The following is a 22,753-nucleotide window of genomic DNA, read 5'->3' on the forward strand; positions in this document are numbered from 1 at the left end:
CTCTGCTGGTGTCCTGGACATGCTCCACGGAGACGGCTGTTAGCAGCTGGCACTTAAAACTTGATTTAGCAAAAAAAACAAATGTGTTGTTTCTTCCTGGAAACAAGAGGACTGTGGTGCCTGTGATGCTGAGGGCTTGCAGGCATAACCAGAGGGGATTTGCAGTGTTTCCTGGGGGCTGTCTTCCCTATCTGCCTCTCCTGAGGCAGGAGGGAAAACGTGGGCAGCTGAGCACATCAGTGGGTTTAAGCGGGTGCCCCCTCGAAGTGTTTAAATCAGAGGGCCGGGGCAGGCATCGGGGCAGTGCCGTGGGTCCGGGTCTATGGTGGCACGGAGCGGTGGGCACAGGGGACCAGAGGCACCTGCTTCTCACAGAGCTGTTGCCACACAAACAGAGCCACAGCTCATTTACAAGGGGCTCTAAAAATATCTGAAGGATAATCAAAGGCTCCCGCAGAACAGCATATGCGCTAACTAGACTTTTCAGCTCTCTGAAGTCCCCCCTTTGAAGTTGTTTTGATCCAAGGGGAAAAACAAGTCTGCTGTCTGCGCTGCTGTCAGCCTCTCTGTTTCTGGGGAGACTGGTGGTCCCTCCGGAGGTGTACAGGGGTGGGAGAGCAGTGCGGAGGTGGCACAGCAGACAGGACAGGGCCAGGACGGGGAGCCGTGCATGGCATGGGGATGGGGTTTGCAGAGCCACGCTCGGGCTGACACAGCACCTCGTGATGCTCGGGAAAGCTGTCCTGGAAAACTGGGTAGTGGGTAGGTTTTGGGTCTGAGCTGTGTTCTTGGGGCCATCTTGGAACCCCTTCCTCACTGGGTTTATTCCACGTTCAGTGGTCACTAAGAGTTCAGGGAAGCGGAGGAACCGGCTGCAAACCTCCAGGGCTAGCACTGGTAATGGCTGCGACACAGCTGCTGGATTAGGTGCCACTCTGTCCTGGCAGACAGAGGTCTATGGGCTAGTCCCATTTTAATTTTTAAATGCCGTGGGGGAAAAAATCTTCTAATAAATCCGAAGTGACAATGAGCAGCAGGGTTAAGAGAAGAATGGTTCTGTGGCAGCTATTGCTGCTTTTCAATACACTGGGCTGGGAATTACTGAGTAACCCCACACTAATCCCCTAGGTGGGAAGGATTGTCCCTGCAAATGCACCACCCATGTTCAACTCCCCGTGTGGCAAAAATACAGCTCCTTTACCTCCACCTCTGTGGCGAATGCTTCAGTAGCATCAGCCTCGCTGTGCAGGTGACAGGCTGGTGGCACCCCTCTTAGTGAAGCCAGCAGTAGCCTTGGGGCTCCGGCAGACTCACTTTGTTGTTTCTCCTTGTGCTTTAACATTGACTGTGATGGGTGAGAGAGAGCCCCCAAACTGTCAATGAGGTAAATACTTCCCACTCCTGCCCAAAATCTATTTTCTCTTACTTTTATGTGCGGTTTTTGATCTCTGTGTCTTGTTAGGAACCAGCTAATTCCAGTGATGGTATTAGGTCAGCTAAGTAGGTTATTTCTCCTTACAGATACACAGTTTACAGGGTATCATCAGCACCACCTTGGAAGCACTGAGATCGGCAGAAAGACTGAATCCAAATTCACTTCTTAGTCTTGTTTCGGAGATGGAGCCAGTATCTGGGAGGAACCTGATTCCCAGATGCTATTCCCCAACCTCCCCGCAGCTGCAGGAAAGCCTTTACAGCTTTGTTTAGCTGCCACCGTGCTGAAAAAGCCGATAGATATCCCATGCTTGGCCAGGATAGGACTCCACTGCTGACTGCTCCCCTTTTCATTGTATACCCACCCCAGTACTTTGTACCCCTGACATGAGCTGCAAGCAGAGGGGACTTACCCTAGAGTAAACAACGCAGACACACTGTTGATACAGTTTGGAATTATTTACTTGCGGTGATTTACATGTTGTGCTATAACATTAGACACAATGGCCGAGCCTCATGCTCTGTTTTTGTGCTTTGGACTGTGCGAACGATACAGAGTTTTGACAAACAATATCTGGCTCTGTACAATAAACACGCTGGGACACTAAAGGACCAAGTAAGCAGAAAAACCTTCTCATGCTGGAAGGCCACGAAGCACTATTTCATTTTGCTACTCTTCTTGCACAATTTGTTTATTACCAGCAGAAGAAACAATATGAAGTGTCAAATATTAGTATTTACTTATCATGCTTATCTTTCAGCAAATGAACCAAATACACTTTGAGACGCAGTTAAATCCTGAAACATATAAAAAGTGCTGCCAAAGCTCTGCCTTTCAATTCAATCCAACTTCAAACTGACCTTCAAAAGGTGCAAGAAGCATGGTCCAAGCCACCTTAGCTCCCATCTCTTACTAAAAGTCATCGTGCTCAACTCATCTTAAACATCAGGAAAGTTTGGGCAAACCTTGGACTGTATTTCTAGAGCCCAAATGACAACATTCTCCATTCTGGAAAAAAAATGGTTGTCTTTGGACACTACTGCCAGGTTAATACTGATGACAGATGCTAGCAAAACGCAAAGTACTTTTGTTCAAGGTGTTGAAAGCACAGTAATGCCTGGGAGAATACTGGAGCCTGAAAATTTTCCCAGCCCTACTGAAGGGAATTTTCACTTAATTTCTGATGTATTACCCCTTTGCAAAGCAAAAATGATTCCTATCACCATGCAAGGACGTTTTGGACAAGGAGTAAGGGGAAAACTGTGCACTAAAAAAGTGTTACAGGAAGCCAGCTGCAACCACTCCCCCTTACAACTGGGAAGAGGGCTGAGGGTAGTAACAAGTCTAAAACATCCCAGAGATGTTTTAGTGACTACCAATGATCTGTGCTTTTTAAACATCACCCTTTAATTTAAGACATGTTTGTGGTGCTCGCCAGTGCTCCTATATTTACAGCTTCAGGAGCCGAAAACCGTGGGGCTGTCTGGCTCTGTTCTCTGGCCATATTGCACTTAAGTGATACTTTTACAGCTCATGTTGCTGAAGCCGCTTGATACGATGGCACGGACCATTTCCAAATACTTTGCATTTATTGTCATGACGTTGTCATCTACCACAACAGCTCCCCACAGTTTGTCTGCTTGGGCCAGTTTAGCACCTCTGGCCCTTGGGGTGCTGGGGCTCAGGGGCATAAGAGCATTGCTAAACAGGCAATACAGGAGGTTTGGAGGGACAAGGGCAGGGCTCTGGGCAGGCGCTGGAATGCGATGACAAAACAGCTCCTATTAGCAGAGTTCAAAAGGGCCCGGGCTGAGCGTCCCTGCCCCTCCGGTACCGCACGTACGCAGCATTCCTCCTGTTCAGGACAGCCGGCACCCTTAACTGCACTTGCTTTCAGCCCCGGTGCAGCAAATGGCTGCCTCGTTAAATAAACACCTGGCAGCCTTTGTTCAGGCTGCGCTGAAACGTTCTTTCCAGCCTAAAATGCCAGACAACAAAAAAGATCCAGCCAGGAAAGATGCATGCATTTTCACTCTTTTTCTCTTCCCCGTTTAAATCCCACTGCAGCAGAGGAGGGAACACCACCCTGCCTTAGCACTCATGGCTCTGCTTTGCTTGTAAGACAGATTTGTGGTTAAACAGTATGTCTACACGTATTCTTCTGCTGCAAGAGAGGACATTATTTTGTCACAGCAAAATCAGATTGCGAGAGGCTGTTCCTTTAGATGCTATAGGATTGCTATCTAATTACAGGGTGTGCCAAAATCACCAAGGGCAGAGGCAGATAATGCTGTTTGCAATCAGCCACCAAGATGTTATAAAAGGCTCATTAAAATAAGCAGGAGGCAGAACCAGAGAAATCTCGTGGCAGCAAGGCAAATATTTGGCCCCTCAGGCTTTCCGGTGCCAGCCAAACAGCATCATACCATGAAGTTAGACTTCTTATCATTATCCTAAAAAGAAGGAAGAATCACAGTGTAGCCAGGAACCTATATGTAGAATAGGCCAACATCACAATGAATTTTGCACTTAAATGGAAATAATGATTCCAAATCTACAGGAATGTCTACAAGCAAATCATGAACACGGCAACTATTAAGAATCCACTATCAGCTAAAACCGTGTGTCTGTTTTATTCACAGTATCCTACAGCTTTTTGTTAATAAACAAAAACCTATAGAGCAAAACAAGAAGTCAATTTTCTTTTTGGTTAAATCCCCTCTAGCCAGTGGAGCGATATCAGAGATTAAAACATTGGGTATAAGATTCATGGGCATACTTTGCTTTTCTGTTTGTTTGTTTGGTCAAAGCTGGTTTTATTACTGTCTTCAAAATGATCCTGTAACTCCTGGCTACACGACCTAGAAAAGCAATAACACTATAAAGGTAACAGTTTTCAGTGTGCACCAACCTTGTCAGTCTCTTCACAGAATCACAGCATCATTGAGGTTGGAAAGGACCTCTGGAGATCATCTTGTCCAAACCTACTCCTGCTCAAAGTGGGGCAAACTAGAGAAGGTTGTTCAGCACTGTATCCCATCAGATTCTGAGTGTCTCCAAGGATGGGGACTCCTTATAACCTCTCTTGGCAACTTGTTCCAGTGTTTGGCCATCCTCACAGTAAAAAAGTTTTTTTAATTTGTTTTTTTCATGTGTTCAAATGGAATTTCCTGTATTGCGATTTGTGCCTTTGCCTCTTGTCCTGTTACTGGACACCACTGAGGAGAGTCTGGCTCCATCTTCTTTTCTTCTCACCCAGATCAGGTATTTATACATATTGATAAGTTCCTCCCCGACCCTTCTCTTGACCAGGCTGAACAGTCCCAGCTCCCTCAGCCTCTCCTCCTACAGAAGATACTCCAGTCCCTTAATCATCTTCATGGCCATTTGCTGCACGGTCTCTAGTAAATCCATATCTTCTTGCACTGAACTAGACACAGCACTTCAGATGTGCCCTCACTAGTCCTGAGTAGAGAGGAAGGATCACCCCCCTTGACCTGCTGGCAATACTTTTCCTAATGCAGCCCAAGACACTGTTGGCCTTCTTTGCTGCCAGAGTGCATTTGCTGGCTCATGTTCAACTTGGTGTCCACCAGGATACCCAGGTACTTTTCTGAAAAGCTGCTTTCCAGATGGTCAGCCCCAAGCTTGCAATGGTGCATGGGGTTGTTCCTCCCCAGGTGCAGGACTTTGCACTTCTCCTTGTCGAACTTCAGGAGGTTCCTGTCAGCTCATTTCTCCAGCCCCTCCACATCCCTCTGAATGGCAGCACAACCGCCTGGTGTATCAACCACTACTCCGAGTTTTGTATCATCTACCATCTTGCTGAGGGCACACTCTGCCCCATTGTCCAGGTCATTTATAAAGATGTTAAACAGTGTCAGTCCCACTACCAGCCCCAGTCACCACTAGTGACTGGCTTCCATCTGAATTTAATTCCCCTGCTCATAGCCCTCTGTCCCTGGCGCTTCAGCGGTTCTGATGGTTTCCCTTTGCCAACAGGATGGCAGCCTTCACTTGACAGTCTGCTAGACTTGTTTGACTAAGTCGTCAAAATGGAATGGATACTAGATAAAGCCTAGCTTAATATTTTGAATTAAAGAGAGGATCAAGCTGACCCTGCAAAAATGAAGTTCTCTGAGTTTTTCAGTGCTACAAACTATATGTTCTGGTTTTAGATTTTTGGATGCCTTGTCCCCATGCAAGTCCCTTAAAGCTATGTCTACTATTTGAAATAAAGTGGTAGGACAAGCAGTGTGCTTATGGTGTCATAATATCATCACTGCCAACGTCAGACTTTCAGTCCATCTAGACACAAAAAAAAGGACAGTAAACAGTAACATTTAAGCCACGTCAAATCTTGAAAGTGCACACAAAAAAACAAGCCTGCAGAGTCTGTCTGGTCAGGGAATTCCTTCTGTCTGGAAGTGATGAAATACATGGCAGTTCTTAAGGGTTGTCTTCAAGTAATGCTGGTATGAGGATTTGAGTGCGATAGTTAACTGTCAAACCAAAACCGTCAATCAACTGCTAAGGTATGAAATGATCGCACTTCTTTTGTCTAGTCTTAGATGTTGCCTGGAACATAATTAGAGTATTTGAAACTTTCTAGCTCAGAAAAACCCAAACAGAAAAGATGGCAGTAAACAGAAAGTTTTGGTCCAAGTTTTTGGAGGTAACATCGACAATAACTTTTTGTCCATGTTTAGCGTCTTCCTGGGTGACACTCTAGAAAGATAGAAGATACAGGTATTCTGCTAAAGGATCCTGAAATGTTCATATTTTCAGCAGTTTTCATGAAGCCTAAATACAAGGTATCAAACACTCCAGGAAACAAAAGTGAAGGAAGGTATTTGACTTCTTGTTTGGTAATGTTTGCTTCAAAGGCTAGACAGGATGATAGTGTTGACTGCCTCACTCTCTCTTCTTCTTCTGTTCTTTCCCTTAGTTCTGTATCTTTTTCTAGGTATCTATCTACGGCACGTTGGCTTCACTCTCTCTTTCATACTGACACTTTGGCTCTGCAGTGAAAGTCAGTTTTGTGATCTCCATTTCTCACAGTCTATTATAAAGTATTATGAAAAACAGTGATTGGTAAAACATCTGCCATGTGTCTGTGATTATGGAGCCAGCACCCATAAAGGAACTTGGGTGACAGTGCCAGATGCCAAGAAGTGACTTACATTTCCATGATACCTTTGGTCCCCTCTGCTTCTCTACAGAAACAGGGACCTCACAGAAATTACAGTGGGCAGGCTAATCAAATTAATTCAAATTATCCAGGCAGCCAAATCTCTTGTTTGAGAAAACCAATTGATTAGGTGAGAGATTGTCCTTTAAATACATTTTCGAGGCAGTTTCCTGGGCTAGGATGAGGCAGGAAAATCAGAGAAGGTAGTATAAGAAGAATACTGTGCTTTGTGGAGGGGAAGGTGGAAGGTGAAATGCAGCTTATTCCCCCAGGCTCAGAGGCCTGGTGGAAATCTGGTTGGCCGTAATCGTGATGAACCTACATGTGGAGCTGGTGCCACATGGCTATCTGTCTCCTGGGGTTCCTCAGCATTTCTTCCCAGTGGTTCCTCTCTGTGCCCATGACGTGTAAGCCCAGGCTGCACTTGCCGAGCACGTGGCTCTGCCCAGCACCATCCTGGCTCAGCATTTCCAGCTCCACACTGGAGGCACGCAGAAGCTCATGAGGCACCTCAAACATGATCATCTCATTCCACACAGGGTTGATCTTGTGTTTTGCACGTTTGGTCTGCTTCTTCTTCAGCTTCAAGGACTGATGCCTCAGTGTCACCTTGACAGAAACATCTGTATAGGAAGTGGAGACAGACACTATACTAATGAGCATACAACAAAATGAACGCAAGAGAATTTTAACTGGTGACATCAGACTCGGAGAGAGAACATAAGAAACATTGGTCTTGGTGGGTTTGGTTTTCACTTTTTAGAAATTATTCAAATGTCTTTGGCTTTCTAAACCAAACATCTACTTTTTCAGCCGGCCACTACCCTTCCTACTTTCTTTCTAGATTTACATAATAGCAGAAGCAACAGTCTCTGTTTTCTTGCTATTCTACTCACCATTGCCAAGTAGATCTTTCAGCTGCTCGGAATGGAGATTTTTAGCCTTAATAATCACCACCAGCAGGCGGTTAGCTGCTGGCAGGTAGCTGATAGAGAGCAGAACCTCCCCATGGCCGGTAGATGGCTCCTGGAATTGGAGAAACAGGAAGGGTTAATTTTCTGTACAATCTTGGCCATAACATTAGGAAAACTAAAGAATACAAGGTGATGGGTGGAAGGTCATGGATCGACCAAGTTGTTTCCCTGGACAGGAGATCTTTCCAGTTACACTGGATGAGAATAAACCTAGCAAAGCTGTCTGAGAGGGCTCCTCCACTCATAAGGCACCAATCATGTGAGTTACTGCTTTCTTTTGTTGCTGGAAAGTAACTGCTCGCTAACATCTACTTTTAGTGGAATATTTAGTCAGAAGAAGAGGATTTGGGCTGAACTACATGCAAGTAGTCAAATACTCTGTTTTTGAGACATTATCTAACTGCCCTTTATTTATGTATGTCCCCTACTTCCATTACTGCTTTTCATAATTCACTCTTCATTTCAGCTGCTCTTGTGTGAGGAGGATCTGACCAGACGTGGACCCCGGTCCATGCTGCCTAGCAGGAGTGTAGGGCTCCCTGGGAAAGAGTAGGTGACACCCGGGTCTGTGCCACACAACCAGACCCTGGAGCTGGAGCTGAACCTTCTCTGACACCCTTACTTGGTACGGGAAACCTGAAATCCTCCATGAGCTTGGCACAGAACTTTACTCTTCCTTCCCTGCCTGTCTTCCCTCAGTCCTGTGAGCTGCTCTCCCTGCTGCCCCTGCAGGATTTCCCCCAGGGAAAATGCTCTTAACCATCAGGTGTTCGCGTCAGGGGGCCACACTTTTTTTCCTTTCCTTTTCTTTTCTTCTCTTATTCCTTTCTTCCCATTAGTGATCGGCCTCTTAGCCTCCTGACCTTTCTCCCCTTTCTTCCCGCTTGCCCTGGACGAGCACCCCTGGAGGGGGAAGCGGAGGGACATACCCACACTGCCCATGGCTCTGCCCTGGGAGAGCAGTGCCATTTCCTCCTGGGGATCCGGCGGGGAAGGAGCGAAAGCCCGCACAGAGCTGCCAGCCTGCAGCGAGGGGCGAAAGGGGAGCAGTTATTCTCTCAGTGAGTAGGAGCTTGTGACAGAAATCTGGTTTAGTGTGAGGTTAATGACCCAGAAGAGTCCCAGAAAGCCAATGTCGATTCAATAGACTCCCTTTGGACTCCTTAGCATGATTTACGTGCTTTAGGACAGACAGCCCTTCTCCAGACCATTTCTGTGCTCTGCACTCTCACTTCTAAGTGAGCCATAAATATTTCAAATTAAGTTTTCACCCAGTTACTCACAACAGGTAAGGACAGGCCCCTGTGTGCTCTGCGTGAGCTGGTTGACTCTCCAGAAAACATGGCTGTCATCGCTGTCTGGTTTGAATGACTTATTTGTCATGCACAAATCAGGTGGGAGGCCATTAGCAAAGAAGCCTGAAATTCAGTCCCGAATCAGCCCAAGTAAATCTTTTTTTTCATGCACTCAGGTAGCAAGGAAGGGCTCATGTGCATTTCACTTACATAAATCCTATCCTAAATCTAAGTGGATCTTAAAAAAACCCTCACACATAAAAACAAACAGAGGCAAATTCAAATGGCTCTATGTCCACTACAAAAAAATAGGTGTTTGTACATGGAGGGACAAATACAAATACCACCTCAATACAAAAACCACTGTTTAGGCAAGTCATAAGCTGCTTTTGTTTATTTATCCCCTCTACATCTCACCAGGTCCCACAGCTCTTGGCTAGAATTTGGTTCCTGTAGCTCCAGGCACAGATAGATAGATACAGTGGAGATTGGGGGTGTAGGGGGTGGCAGGGCTGTGTAAACGTGCACACACACACAAACACACACATTGTACACACATATCACATCTTGTGCTTATGGCTTTCTAGCTCCTAATATTCTGATCAAGTTTTTGACCAGCCTGTATCCACATGAAACCAAAACCTACAATGGTTGGTCTCTGCTGGAGTTTTGCGTGAAGAGATCAAGCCAGAGGTACTTTTCCTTCCCCCTCCTTCTGGGTTTTGGTTTTTTTTTTGTTTTTCCTGTTAAATCCATAAACTGCACTTTGTGCTGTAACCTTGCAAATTCACACAACCACCAGAGCTTCAGTCTTCCTTTCTGCGCAATAAGGATAAAAAGTATCAGGGGGTCATCAATGAATTACGTGTGCAGGGCACCGTGAAACCACAAAAGGAAAGGTGCTACGCAAGGAGCCACTATCACCACTGTCATTAGCAAAGCACTGGGAGGGAAGGAAGACAAGATAAGGATATCAGTCTGCAATATCTATGCTTTGCATTGCTCACAGCAGTCCATGAATTCCTGAATACAAATTACATTACCTGGTTAGCTGTAAGCTCCCCTCTGAGCTCCTTTCCTCGTGTGTGGGAGAATTACTGGGAAGGTAGGAATGAAATTTCTGCAGCTTATGGCTTTTCGAGATGTCAGACTTTAAACAAAGCCCAGTAACTTTGTTCCTGGATGGATGCTGTCAAAAATAGCTCCTCTTTTTTGATCAGCTCTTCCTCACTCCCTCCTGCTCTGGTTCTCAATGAATGATTCAGGATCTGTATCTAAGCTATCTGTGTAATGGTTGTCTCTCTCAGGTCCCAGATGACGCAAATTCAGCTTTCACTGCACATCCTCAGCTCAAACTGGGGCACTGTTCAGCAGTACTGCTAACGTTAACCTTATGCTGTCAGCCTGTAGAAGAAATGAATGCTGCCCTGTTTCTATGCAGAGTTGTGAAGCTGGACCAAGGCAGGGTGCCCAGTATGTCAGTACTCTATCAGGTGTACTTGAATGACAACTGACCATTGGTGTGAACAGGCTGTTCCTTGAGTATTGCTTACAAAGCAGATTAGGGGGATGGGGGTGGCTCCATCTATCTCAGTTTAGGAATTTAAAGCATTATATTTGAATAGTTTCTTTTGGACATCTCTTTTTACAGCAGCAGACTGGGAACTCATTTTAATTTACAGCTTTAAGGCAAATATTTAGCCTTGTGCTTGAAATTTATTAAACTGATTCAGACCACCCATTAGTTTCTGCTGCCTCTCTCTGCCAGAGGTTTTTTAGAGTGGCCAGACCTGTTAGCATTCAAGTGGCGATCAGATAAATTAGCATTATTGGAAATCAGAAACGCTAACTCTGTACTCTCTGTCTGTGGCCAGCTCAGTGGAGAGTCCTCACCCCTGATGGTGACAGGCAGTAATTTATTTCAGCTTGCTTAGTGACAGTGCTGGTGTTCTTTTGCATTGCTCATCCTGTACCATACCAGAGTACAATAGCTACCTGTTTGTAGCGATGTACTAGTAGCACCAATAGCAGCTCTCTGCTGCCATGTTATATATATTACTGGTGCTAGAAGAATAATCTAGTTCATGGCAGGGAAAAGGCTCCTCAGGAAATGTGCAAGAAGTTAGTGCACATGAAGCATCCCCTGTACCTACTTCAAGTACTGTTGGAATCCTTCCCTCCATTTTCCCTGTCTGTGTGGCTGGAAAGGTGTAGATAAGGAAGGAAAGGGACGTTTTGACATTTAAGAAGACCAACACAATGCAATGAGTGATATTTTGACATCTCCCAAAATGAATAGCACTGCTGGATTGATCCCAGTAAGGATAAGTGGCCTTCAGTCAAACACTTTGTTCCCAACAATGTATTTTACTCTTAGTTTAAGGGTCCACCGTATGCCCTACCTGCACCCAGATCTGCAGAGTCCCTCCGTCCTGCTCTGTAGGCACTCTGTGGTATTTCAGCTCTTGCCACCATGGTCCAGTGACACTAATTCAGAGAAACTCACGTAACTTTTTCTACACATAAGCTTTGAATTACAGATATCAGTGTCAGATTGTCATGTAATTGAGGGAGGAGGAGAGGGAGTTTTTGACACATCTTAACTGCCGGGAGCTGTAGACCCATGAGCTGGATTGATGACCCCTTGATTGCTTTCTGAAATGGTTAGTTGCATACCAACACAGAGCAGTGCTGAGTGACCTCTGCAGTCACACATCACCTCTAAACCTGGCTCCAAACAAATAAAGCCACCCACTGACATGCAGCCATCTTGGAAGAGGGCTTCTCTTGTCTAAACAAGAGTCTAAACATTAGAGTTTCTGGACTACTGACACAAGGCTGCGTCCATACCTTCTCTGGGGCCTTTAGCCTTTCCCACTGGGCCACCCCAAAGGACTCCTCCATGTTAGCAAGGCTCAGTTTGAGTTCCCCCACAATGCTATGTCTGGAGAACTTGTCGCAGTTTCTCAGGGTGAGAGTCAGTGTCCCCTCTGGCATCTCCTCCTCCGTTAATGGGAATTGCAGGACCTCCTCCCAGCGGGTGTGAAGCACCTTCTTCTTCAGCTCTGTCTGGGCCTCAGCAATACCAGACTTTCTCACCAGTATGCCCAGTATGTAGCAATGGCAGCCAGCGTCTTGGTCCCCACTCATTCTGCCATGCATAGCTTGAAAAGAAAGATTGTTTGTAAGGACCTCTCACAGAAGACAACCCTGAAATATCTGTGGCTAAATTGCTTATTTCATGAAAGCCATAAAATAAAACAGCTGCATAGACATTGACCCCTGTTCCTGCCTGCATGGGGCAGACTAAGCCGTGAGCCCATACTGTGGTGTTGTCCTCATGCTGCACAATGCCCTTGTGCTTCTGCCACTGCAGAAGGATTCTGTTAGCGTTTGGGAGAGCAACAGCTGAGTTCAAGGAAACAAGCTCTGTTGAAAGATGCAGAGCAGCAATGAGATGAGACACAGCATGGCACAGGGATGGGCAGCTCTCCTTGGCACACAAAGAAAGCTTCTCACAAAGGCCTTAAAAGCAAGGTGGTCAGTCACAGACATCAGAGATGGGAGAGACCTCCTTTTTGGCACACATCCACTCCTGCAGGCCAGTGTGGGATACGTCTAAGGGTTATTACATTCTGCTTGTCCAGCCTCTGGTAAATGACTACTTCAGAAGCCATCCACAGCCCAAAAGATCTGTGTCAAGTGACATTCATCCCTAATTTTATATCCCTTTTACGCTGAAAAGCCTAGAGTGAGAATGGCATTTCACACTCCTGTTGCATCAACAGAATTGTGCTGCCTTCTCCGCAGCAAGAGGAGCATGCCCTCCTCCAAGGGGTCATGAAACAGTATGGCATTGTGGGCAAAACTGAAGTCTTTCATAGAATCATAGATTATTAGAATGGTTTGGGTTGGAAGGGACCTTAAAGATCATCTAGTTCCAACACCCCTGCCATGGGCAGGGACACCTTTCCACTAGACCAGGTTGCCCAAAGCCCCATCCAATCTGGCCTTAAACACTGCCATGGAGGGGGCAGCCACAGCTTCTCTGGGCAACCTGTGCCAGTGTCTCACCACCCTCACACTATAGAATTTCTACCTAATATCTAATCTAAATCTACCCTCTTTCAGTTTAAAACCATTCCCCCTTGTCCTATCACTCCATGCCCTTGTAAAAAGCCCCTCTCCCACTTTCCTGTAGGCCCCCTTCAGGTACTGGAAGGCTGCTATGAGGTCTCCCCAGAGCCTTCTCTTCTCCAGGCTGAAGAGCCCCAACTCTCTCAGCCTGTCTTCATAGCAGAGGTTCTCCATTCCTCTGATCATCTTCGTGGCCCTCCTCTGGACTTGTTGCAACAGGTCCATGTCCTTCTTATATTGGGGGCCCCACAGCTGGACGCAGTACTCCAGGTGAGGTCTTACGAGAGCAGAGTAAAGGGGCAGAATCACCTCCCTCGACCTGCTGGCCACGCTGCTTTTGGTGCAGCCCAGGATACGGTTGGCTTTCTAGGCTGCAAGTGCACAGTGCCGGCTCATGTTGAGCTTCTCATCAACCATCACTTGCTGCAGCCAGTCCAAGGACAGCTGCTCCTGAGCTTCCAGGTCCCATGTTTCACATGGGTCTCCTGGTTTCTTGGGGGAGTGGAGCTGGGGAGCAGAGCCAGATCTTGCCTGCGTGGCAGTGGAGCACCCAGGGAGGAGCATGGGTGACAGCACTGAGGCGCAGTTGTCCACCCTGGAGGGAAGCTGTGGGCTGCTGCTGGCAGGCAAACCACAGCAGAGTCTGCCATTTAGTACCCTTTCAATTCTCACTTCAGATGGTGTGATTTGATCAGGTTTCCACAGAGATCTGTGCTGTGCATGAATTATTCAGTCAGCTTATTTTACTTTCCCAGAGGAACTGATGATGCTCCAGCCCCGAGCGGAGAAGCTGTTACAGTTGTCAATTCCCACTTCAGAGAGTGACACAGAGCTGGCCACTTGGCCAGGGGCAGCCAGAGGGACCTTCTTTAGTGGCCTACAAGAAAGTTTGGTATGTCCAGATCAGTCTTTGACTTGACTTGAGGAAGAGGCAGTAGGGAGTGGGTCAAGTTGAAGAATTAAAGTTATAGAGAGGAAGGAGATAGCAACCCCCTTCCTCCTGCCCCCAAGGGAAAAAATAAAAAGAAGAGGTTGCTTTGTACCATGTCTGGGACTGGAGGAGCCCATACTAGTTCCTGACTTCTGCTTTTGAGCTGTGCAAACAATTGTTCCCAAGCTGTGCCCTGCACACTCACTTCAAGCAGTGACATTGCCAAGTATTTCTGTTCTGCAAGCCCAATACCAGTTAAACATCCAGTGGTCCTGGGGACACATGTTGATTTAAAGGTAGGAGGGGAACTCTACAAAATCAACATGTATCTTGTACCTTCCAGATAGAGAATCACCAGTGGAAGATCTCTGACCCTTACCTTCCAGAAGGGCCACACGCAGCTCGGCTTTTTGTTGATCATACGCAAGGGAGTAGCGCAGCTCAGGGGCCTGGTTAAAGCTGGCTGCCCTCTCGGGGTTCAAGTGTTCTGTGACACACACGTCCTTTACTACACCTGGAACTGAAATAACCCCTTTAGCAAGCAGGTCTTCACTGTCCAAGGAGAACAAATCCACCCTGTCTTGACCCAACTTTTCTAAATGTCTTACTATTCCTGCACCTTGTATGCAGGAGTATCATTTATGTTCCTTCTTCCTCCATCACCGTATCTCCTTTTTGCTCTGTTTTCTCACACTTTTAGCTCTTTTTACAGCACTTGGACAAGACTTCTGCTCTCTATCACCTTCTACTCTAAGATGGTTCACACACTTGCTCTTTCACCTTATGCCTAGGCCAAGGTGTCTAAACTACACTCATTAGTTGTTATATTGTTTTAAATTGTTTTTAACTTTCATTGGTGAATTAAATCTTGTATTCTTTGGAATGAGAACTTCAGTCTGCCTTTGAGCTGCCATGCAACTCTGCATTAGTTCAGACCTCTCTAAACATTTTTTAATTTTAACAATACTGTCTTTGTCATGTAGAAGACATTTATTTCCATAGTGCTTGACCAGGTTGAAGATAATGAGCTTGGGAAGCTGTGAGGCAGTTTCTCCACGTGTGATTTAGAAGTTGAGTACGTATTTCATACTGAAATAAAGCAAGTTGCAAGACTAAAAGGGAAGCCATAGCTTTTTGTCATCAAAAGCTATCTGCAAGGTCAGTTCTGATTCACATAGAAAACAATAGTAGGACCAGCACATTTCCTCAAAAAAATCTTAGCCACAGTCCAGACCAGTTCAATGTGGCACCGAAAGGAGAATACAACAATTCTTGCTTTATTTCAGCAACATTTGAGCTATGAAATCAGGCACAGAAGGAAGCAAACTTGCTTGTGCCATTAGCAGTGCAGAGAGGCTCTTACACCAACACACATATATAAAGCTTTAGCCTACATGCAGCCATCATCCTTCAGCCTCTCTACCCTATAATCTTCTCCCTGACACCTAAGGATGTGGCTCAGACAGTCTCTTCCTCCAGCGCAGCTGCTTCCCATGGTACTCGCAAGTCTCAGGCTGGAGGGATGAATGTAGCAATCGTCCTTCCAGAAGGACAAAAATATAATCTCAAGCAATTTTAAAAAGCTAAAAAGAGTTCTCTTAAAAAAACATCATGACAGATGGCATTGTCTCTGACAAATCTCCAGGAAGGTTTTATTAATGTGATAACCATAAGAGTCAATTATCTTGTTAAAAGATAGCTGCAAAGGTAAAAATCAGTATGGAAGCAACCCAGATATGCTGCCAGATGTAAATAATTAACACTGTATTTCCTCTCAGTCTCCAGGAATCTTATGTTCCAGGCTTTGGCATGTTACCCTTTGGGCTAGCTGGAAAACAAGAATTCTGTTTGGCAAAAATGTCTGAGGTGTCACCCTTTGGCTTCACTGCACATTAAAACAAGCCAAGACCATCTCACCAAACTGCTGGAAAAAAAGCAGCAGAGAAAATAAAGCAGAAGCTTGAACCCCTGTTGCTGATGTCCCTGACAAGGACAGCTGCTGGACAGCTAGCAGTTGTCCTGGAGGAGATACTCTGCCTAGTTTTGGCCAGATATTTCAGCCATACTCTAGCAACTGCTCTCAGTAAAACTACACAAAATACATGTTTTTTCTACAAAATATCTCCTTCTAATGAGCCAGATTCTTCAACACAAAAAGATGTTTAGGTAAAAAAAAATTACAACCAGACTCAACTACAGCTTTGTTATCTAAACATCCTGATGAGCTCCATGCCTACTTTCTATTAAACACATGCATTGAAGACAGAACTCACTTACAATGCTCATGATAAGTGAGTGAAAAGCTCCCCATGTCTTCGTTTTCACATTTATTTCTCTAACTACAATCACATTATGCTCCGAAGTATTACAGATCTACACCCAGAAAAGCAATTTTTAGTCTGAAGACCAAATGCTCCTACCGTTTTGAGGGAGAACAAACAGCTCTTCATTCACTTGTATCTTCATCCTGTTTTCATCCAAACCAGTATGTTTTCCAGTAGCTTGTTCTTCTGTTGTCTTCAGGGAGTATTGTGTATAGTTAACAATCTCAGGTGAAGTTACTACTGGTTTGGGGCCATAAATGTTGGGAAACTTCAGGAGTGCTCGAGGCTGGACTGGCTCTGCAGTTTTCTTAACATTGAACTGAAAATTAAAACCTTGTTTATTACTTTGCACTAATTAGACTATTTCTTCTCATTCTCTCAATGTTAAATGAGCTGAGACAAAGGGAGAAAAGATGGTGCCTCTGATCGTTCTTACCATCATTTTTTCCTGGGTTGTAGAAACCACTGCCTGTATGTCCAAAGATTTTCTTGCAAAAGCTGATACCCTTCTACTTGGTGTGTCTTTTCAGATTTACTGCCCTACAGATGTTTGGTTGCAACAAGAAAAATATATGGGTTTATTGTTTGATTATTCCTCTGTTCCTGTACCAATTAATCCTTCTTTCATAAGTCTGTGTTTTCTCTTCGCACAGAAATCAACCACTAAGTTAATTTTTCTGAATGAGGTATGGTATCTTTACCCTAATGTTTGAAGTCAAATCCAAGATCAAGGGTCTATAGCCACCCACAGATTTCAGAACATTTTATGTGAATAGGTAGTGAGCATTAGAAAGGCAAAGGTATGGATCATACAGTCACATGGAGCAGGTACAACTACGGTGTAATAAGACAAAGGGGAACTGGTTGAACAAATGAATCCTACAATGGCATACCAAGAGTAGTTGATTCAGTGGTCATCTCAGCCTCCTGGACTACCTCTTGGCTCTGTGGACCAGAGCTCCACCTGACCCTCAGACACACATTTCCCTTTTATTATACACGCATTGAAATTTGGATTTATGTCCAAGTTTGTGCTTAACATTTCAAATCTTTGCTGAATCATGAACATGGAATGAGCAGATGAACCTGAAAGACTGTGCTCAGACAGCCCAAGAAAAGGTTGTCACAAAGGCATTACTGTTCTCCCAAAACAATGAAAAATATTTTAGTGGAATATAACAGTCCTCTTTTCCTTATGTCTCAAGAGACAATCCTGTCTGCTCACAATTGAAATCATTCCTGATTCATTTATATTTGGATTCATCAATAGGAAAGAACAAAAGCTGACTAGCAGATGACCCTGACCCTTGCAATAGATTTTATTAAAGTTTTTAAAACACAAAAGACAAAAGCGGAAGTAAAACTGCTATTTTGGTTGATTATCGTGCCATGGGATTCTCTCCAGCCTCGCTGCCTGCCTACCTAGTCTGTGTTAAGTTCAGATCGAGGGTGAGCCAGAAAATGTTTGTAATTGTAATTAAAGTTTTTCATTAGTCTCAGTTTCCTATTAATATTGAATGTAAATGATGCCCTGAAGCACTTGTCTGTGTTGGAATTTGTGGTCTCAGTTCATATATCCTGAGGGAGCATACCTATTCCTCAAGAAATAGAGCTGAAGAAAGAGAGCAGTCTTGGACTTTAGCTTTAGTCATACTCTGCTTATGGAGATCATAGCACTATGGTTACATGCACTTGGCAGCGGTAAAGAACTAACTAGGTCAGGGACTCCATCTTCTCAAGGCAGCCAGTGCATCAGTGTTTAGGAAGTCCACTATGTAACACAGCATTTTGATTGCCTGATTTTAAGGGTCATGAAAGAGAAGTGGGTTGAGAAAGAAAGACATCACTGTGTGCAGTCCCCACCTAGCATTCAGCTGAGTTTAGATATTATGTAAGTCATACAGTGAGGGTCTGTAAGTGAGATCCCTCTTTTAGAGATGTGAGCCTCATCAGTCCTAAAATACATAGGAAATTTGAAGTTACTCATCCAAACCTTAAACGCCGTTTTCCATTCTTCTAAAATTAAAGCAGACCAACCAATCAAAATATGTTAGGAATCACTTGACAACAGCTTGAAAAACCAAGTCACTTTTGTCCTGCAAAGGCATCACTTCTAACATGCATACGGTGCCTGCCATGGTGGTCGGTCTCTGCTGTTCTTTCTCTCCTGAAACCACTGTATAAGGCTGCTGTCCTGCCAGTCACTGACCATCACACCAAAGCAGTATGCCTGCATTGCTGTGTGCTGGTAGCACATGAAGCATTTTGGGATCCTTTGGGGTGAAAAACACCATACAAATGTCAGGTATTGTTAGTACAGCCTTTTATTCCACTTGCTAAAAGCCAGACATTTAGTCAGGAAATCCATCAGCACACAGCAAGTATGAGCTCCACCAGCTCTAAATATTCCTCTTGTCTGTCTGCTCTGCAGAATTAGAGATGAGAGACATATGCAAGCACAGTGGGACTAGCCCACCCCCTCTTCCAACTGCATCTGCCTCTGTTTATTATTTTTGCTGCCAGCTCTGTTCCCAAGTGCTATCTGCTAATCTAGTTACATAGCAGTGCCCTATGGAAGTTTCCTTTGCAAATCAGCAGCAGTATCTTAAATAGAGAGATGAGCAGAAGAGTTCAGATGATAGTTCTGCATAAAATGAGCGAAAGCAAAGAAACCAAAAGTAGCAAGGAGGCTGCAACTGGCCCTTCTGGGTCCCTGCCCAGTGTCACTCAAATAATGCACCACATTGCTGCCATTGCTGGATGTGTTTAGGAATCTTCATTCTGCATATTTTGCTGAGATTTTGCAAATTTATAGCAGTTTTTAATAGTTCTGTAACTGTATCTTTGTATTTGAACTCTTCCTCCTTACGTATGCAGGGCATGTCCATGGGGAGCCTCCGTCTATAGCAAATAAAAGCATCACTGTCATGGGAGACATGCCAAAAGAATAAAATGCAGTCTTGCTTCATCTTTCTTTTGTCATCTCTGTTTATCAGAATCAGTGGCCCTGACAGGCTTCAATAATTAAGTATGTCAAGCACTGACTAGGACATACAGTGTACTAATGTAGTCGGAAAAAAGTCCCGGCAGGACAGTTTATAAACATAGACACAGATGATTGATTGATAAAACTTCACAAGCTCAGAACTCAATTTGAGATTTATTCCTTCAAGGTATATAGACTGATTCTGAATCAGTGACAGCATAGGAGAATGCATGTTCCTGGCAAGAAAACTATTTTAATTGGAAAGAATTGTTAAACATACAGAATATGCAAACTAAGAACATTTTGCACTTTCTGTGACAGAATGTTCATTCAGCTGCTATAATTTGGCCAGATTTCTTAAAAAAACCCTCCAAAACAGTAACACTAGAAATAATGCTTCTAATTAGAAGGTCTACAATGCTAAGAGAATACAATCACTCAGGTAACAGTGATACACTGAGGGCAGGTTGAATAATTTCATCCTCTGTTGGTCAAATACTGGATTAAGTTATAGCAAAACTTGATGAATGTAGAAATATTGTGAGGACCATCACCTAAGAGCTGCTGGGTACTGGAGGCTTAATTGGCCTTCACAGTGACTTAGTGATTATTTCAGTTGTGCAAGCAGGATGACACCCCAGAGGACAAGCTCTAGGAGGGATTAATACTTTCCCAAGATGTTTCCCAAAAGGCTGAATAAAAGAAAAATATCGAGTCCAAGGATGGAGTTACTAAATATTTGAGAGGTTTCTGAGCCAGAAGATTACAACAAAAGTCTCTTGTAGAAAAAGACTGATGGTAAAGTTATCTGTAGGTAGTGTTGTTCCAGACAACAGCTAGAAAAAATGTGATGCATAGTGATATTACTGTCAAAGTTACATGTTTGTCATTCATTTTAACAGTAAACTTGGCAAATGTCAGCATTATTGTACATTCTTGTATACAGGAGGTGGAAAATCCTCTGTATGGGTTAGAAAAGACAAGAAAAGAGCCTGTAAAGGACATGACAAAACTATCAAACAAAATAGCAGGTGAAATTCATTCTAGGAAAATGCAAACAGGTACTAGGAGGTATTCACCGTGCTCATGGACGAACGCTCAGAATTAGAAGTCATCTCTTGAGAAGTCCTAAGCTCAGTGCAGGTGTTCATCCACGGTCAGTGGAGCCATCCTCCCACCCCCCAGCAACCAGAAGCTCTGGTAATGCGATTCTGTGCATCTGCATCAGATCGAATGATACAATTAGTAGATGTGGTCATATTTCCTCAGAACAAACTGCAACAGGAGCATGAGGATGCCAGGGCTCTTTTCTACTAAGAGCCTAAGAGTGGTAGCCAGAGAGAGACTGCATATGTGATTACAAATATTACAGAGAAGTTCAATTAGGACTCCTGCTACACTCTTTAAGAACACAAAAATAATAGGCAGCTCAGATAATTAAAAGTCAAACAAAGACTGTTATACAATGGATCACTGACCTTTGGAATTGGCTGCTGTGGCATAACATTTAGTTGAGTGGCTGGATGAAAGTGAAAAGGAGATAGGCACACACAAACATCAAGAGCAACAGCCAACAGGTAATACTTTCAGAGACTGACCAGTGCTATAGCTCATGCTAAAGACCATAGTCAACCAAAGAAATCAGTCAAACATTTTCCTTTGAAGGAGAGCTTCCCATTAATAAGTATATTAGAAGGGTCCTATAATTCCCTTTGCTCTCTCTTGCACTGAACTCAGGAGTAAATCAGGGGGTTTGGATTCTAACAAGAAAGAAAGACCACACAGGGATGCCTGACATTATCCATACTCCACGTTGTTCTTATAGTAAGTGAAAAAACAATTCACAGTGTAATGAGATTGTCCAGTCATCACACTCTAGATTCTCACTTGCATTTTATTGTCATTTCAATGCCTGTGTTAACTTCACACATAATTAATCCCCTCAGTTAGAGGAGCAGAGGGAGGAGGAGGGATGGTTTTCACAAGAAACCAGCTGTTGACAAGGAACTATCCTGCAGGAACCATAAGATATTATGAATAGAGTTAGAGAAATAGCTGCTATAGGAGATCCCAGCAGGAGTCATCTCCTCTTTACAATGCTGCATGCCACCTGGTAAAATCCAGTCTTCTCTCCTTAGGAAATTATTTCCCTTGTGATCTAGCTTGACAGCTAAGCAGCATTTCTAGTCCTCCTTCCCTATTTTTGGCATTAGCAGCTTTCTCTTTGGCAATGTGGCAGCTGTCTCGTGCTTCAGTAATTCTGTGGGTCACCCAGCTCCCGTTTCTGTTTTTTCCTCACTCCTCCTCCCATTAACGTATTGTTACAGCCTGAACACAGTAAGCAGATAAATAGGCAGCATAAATGACATGCTGAGTAGTCTAACAGAGAAGTTGCATCCCCACCCTCTGCATTTAAAGAAAAATCACAGAGTAAATTAGAGACTACGTCTTACTTGCTGGACTGGCTGAAGCACACTGGACTTAGTATTTTCCATGTCCTCCTCTTGGTCCTTTTCTGAGAGTCCTTTCCCAGGTTGCTTGCATTTGCAGAAGCAGGTGAGACCGCAGAGGGCAAGGATGCTAGTTGCAGTCCCTAAGGTAGCCCCCAGGGCTATAACGGGGGCAGATAAAACCATTGTCCTGCGCTGCACAGGAACAAAAAGCACAGAAACCCCGTGACTCCTTCTCCTCCCTGGGAGAGCAGCTCTCACACATCCACTCTGATTTCTAGCCTGGCTTCATTCTCCCTGGATGTCTGAAAACAATTTTCTTGTGCAGCAAAGAAAAGGGACCAATCTAGAGACAGAGATAAATCGTCCCACCTTTACTAGGCAACAAGGCTACCTTTCTATCCTGGTGATGGGGTTTCTGCTCCAGGTCAGACAGAGGAAACAGTGATTGTGATGCCTGCAATCTCCATATAGCTGCAAACAGGCAGTTTTCATTGAAGCCTGTTCTCCAGCTCCACTGGGAAAAGTCTGATGTGTGATAGAGAGGAAAGACGTCAGCAGAAGGGGCTGGGCCTTGCTAGCTAACTCACAGAAAGTGCATCCAAATGTTTGATCAGCTCTCTAGCAATATTTCCAAGGACTAGCTTACTAATTTGCTCAAGAGGTTGAATTTTTCTGTCTTAAAGTAAAGATAGCGATTGCCAAAAGGTGCTGGCCTGAGAAGCCCTGTTATGATAGCATTGCACGATAACACTACGGTCAGAGTAAAGCCTTCGTGTAAGTCAGGCAAAACTTTCTCATTTTTCAGAGACTGGGGAACAACACACATGCAAGAATTAAGCACTGTCCCACACCTCACCAGCTCCCCCTCAAAGTGCAGGGTCTGAACCTTTTGGAGCTGCTTTCTGTAGCATCAATGCAGAGCATCACTTCTATTTAAAGAGTCAGCAGAAAATCCTATCAAACAAGACACACCAGCACATATGCTGCTTCCTCTGGAGAGGGTGAGAGAGCTAACAACATATGCTGG

The 22,753-nt window shown here is 44.5% G+C and overlaps 1 protein-coding gene across 2 annotated transcripts; it reads right to left on the bottom strand.

The window, feature by feature from the left end:
* Positions 1–6,944: 6,944 nt before the first annotated feature.
* On the bottom strand, positions 6,945–21,909 carry SYT13 (synaptotagmin 13). Of its 2 annotated transcripts, none has more exons than XM_068399795.1 (6): positions 21,727–21,909; positions 16,384–16,606; positions 14,343–14,477; positions 11,746–12,059; positions 7,523–7,652; positions 6,945–7,249 (listed from the first exon to the last, which is right to left on the bottom strand). In XM_068399795.1, the coding sequence occupies exons 1-6, from the start codon at positions 21,907–21,909 to the stop codon at positions 6,945–6,947; spliced, it is 1,290 nt and encodes a 429-aa protein (XP_068255896.1). The 2 variants fall into 2 exon arrangements, with proteins under 2 accessions (XP_068255896.1, XP_068255895.1); XM_068399794.1 differs by having other exon boundaries at positions 14,343–14,483.
* Positions 21,910–22,753: the final 844 nt, after the last annotated feature.

The sequence above is a fragment of the Nyctibius grandis genome, chromosome 4 (genome assembly GCF_013368605.1).
Source record: "Nyctibius grandis isolate bNycGra1 chromosome 4, bNycGra1.pri, whole genome shotgun sequence".
Classification (NCBI taxonomy): domain Eukaryota; kingdom Metazoa; phylum Chordata; class Aves; order Nyctibiiformes; family Nyctibiidae; genus Nyctibius; species Nyctibius grandis.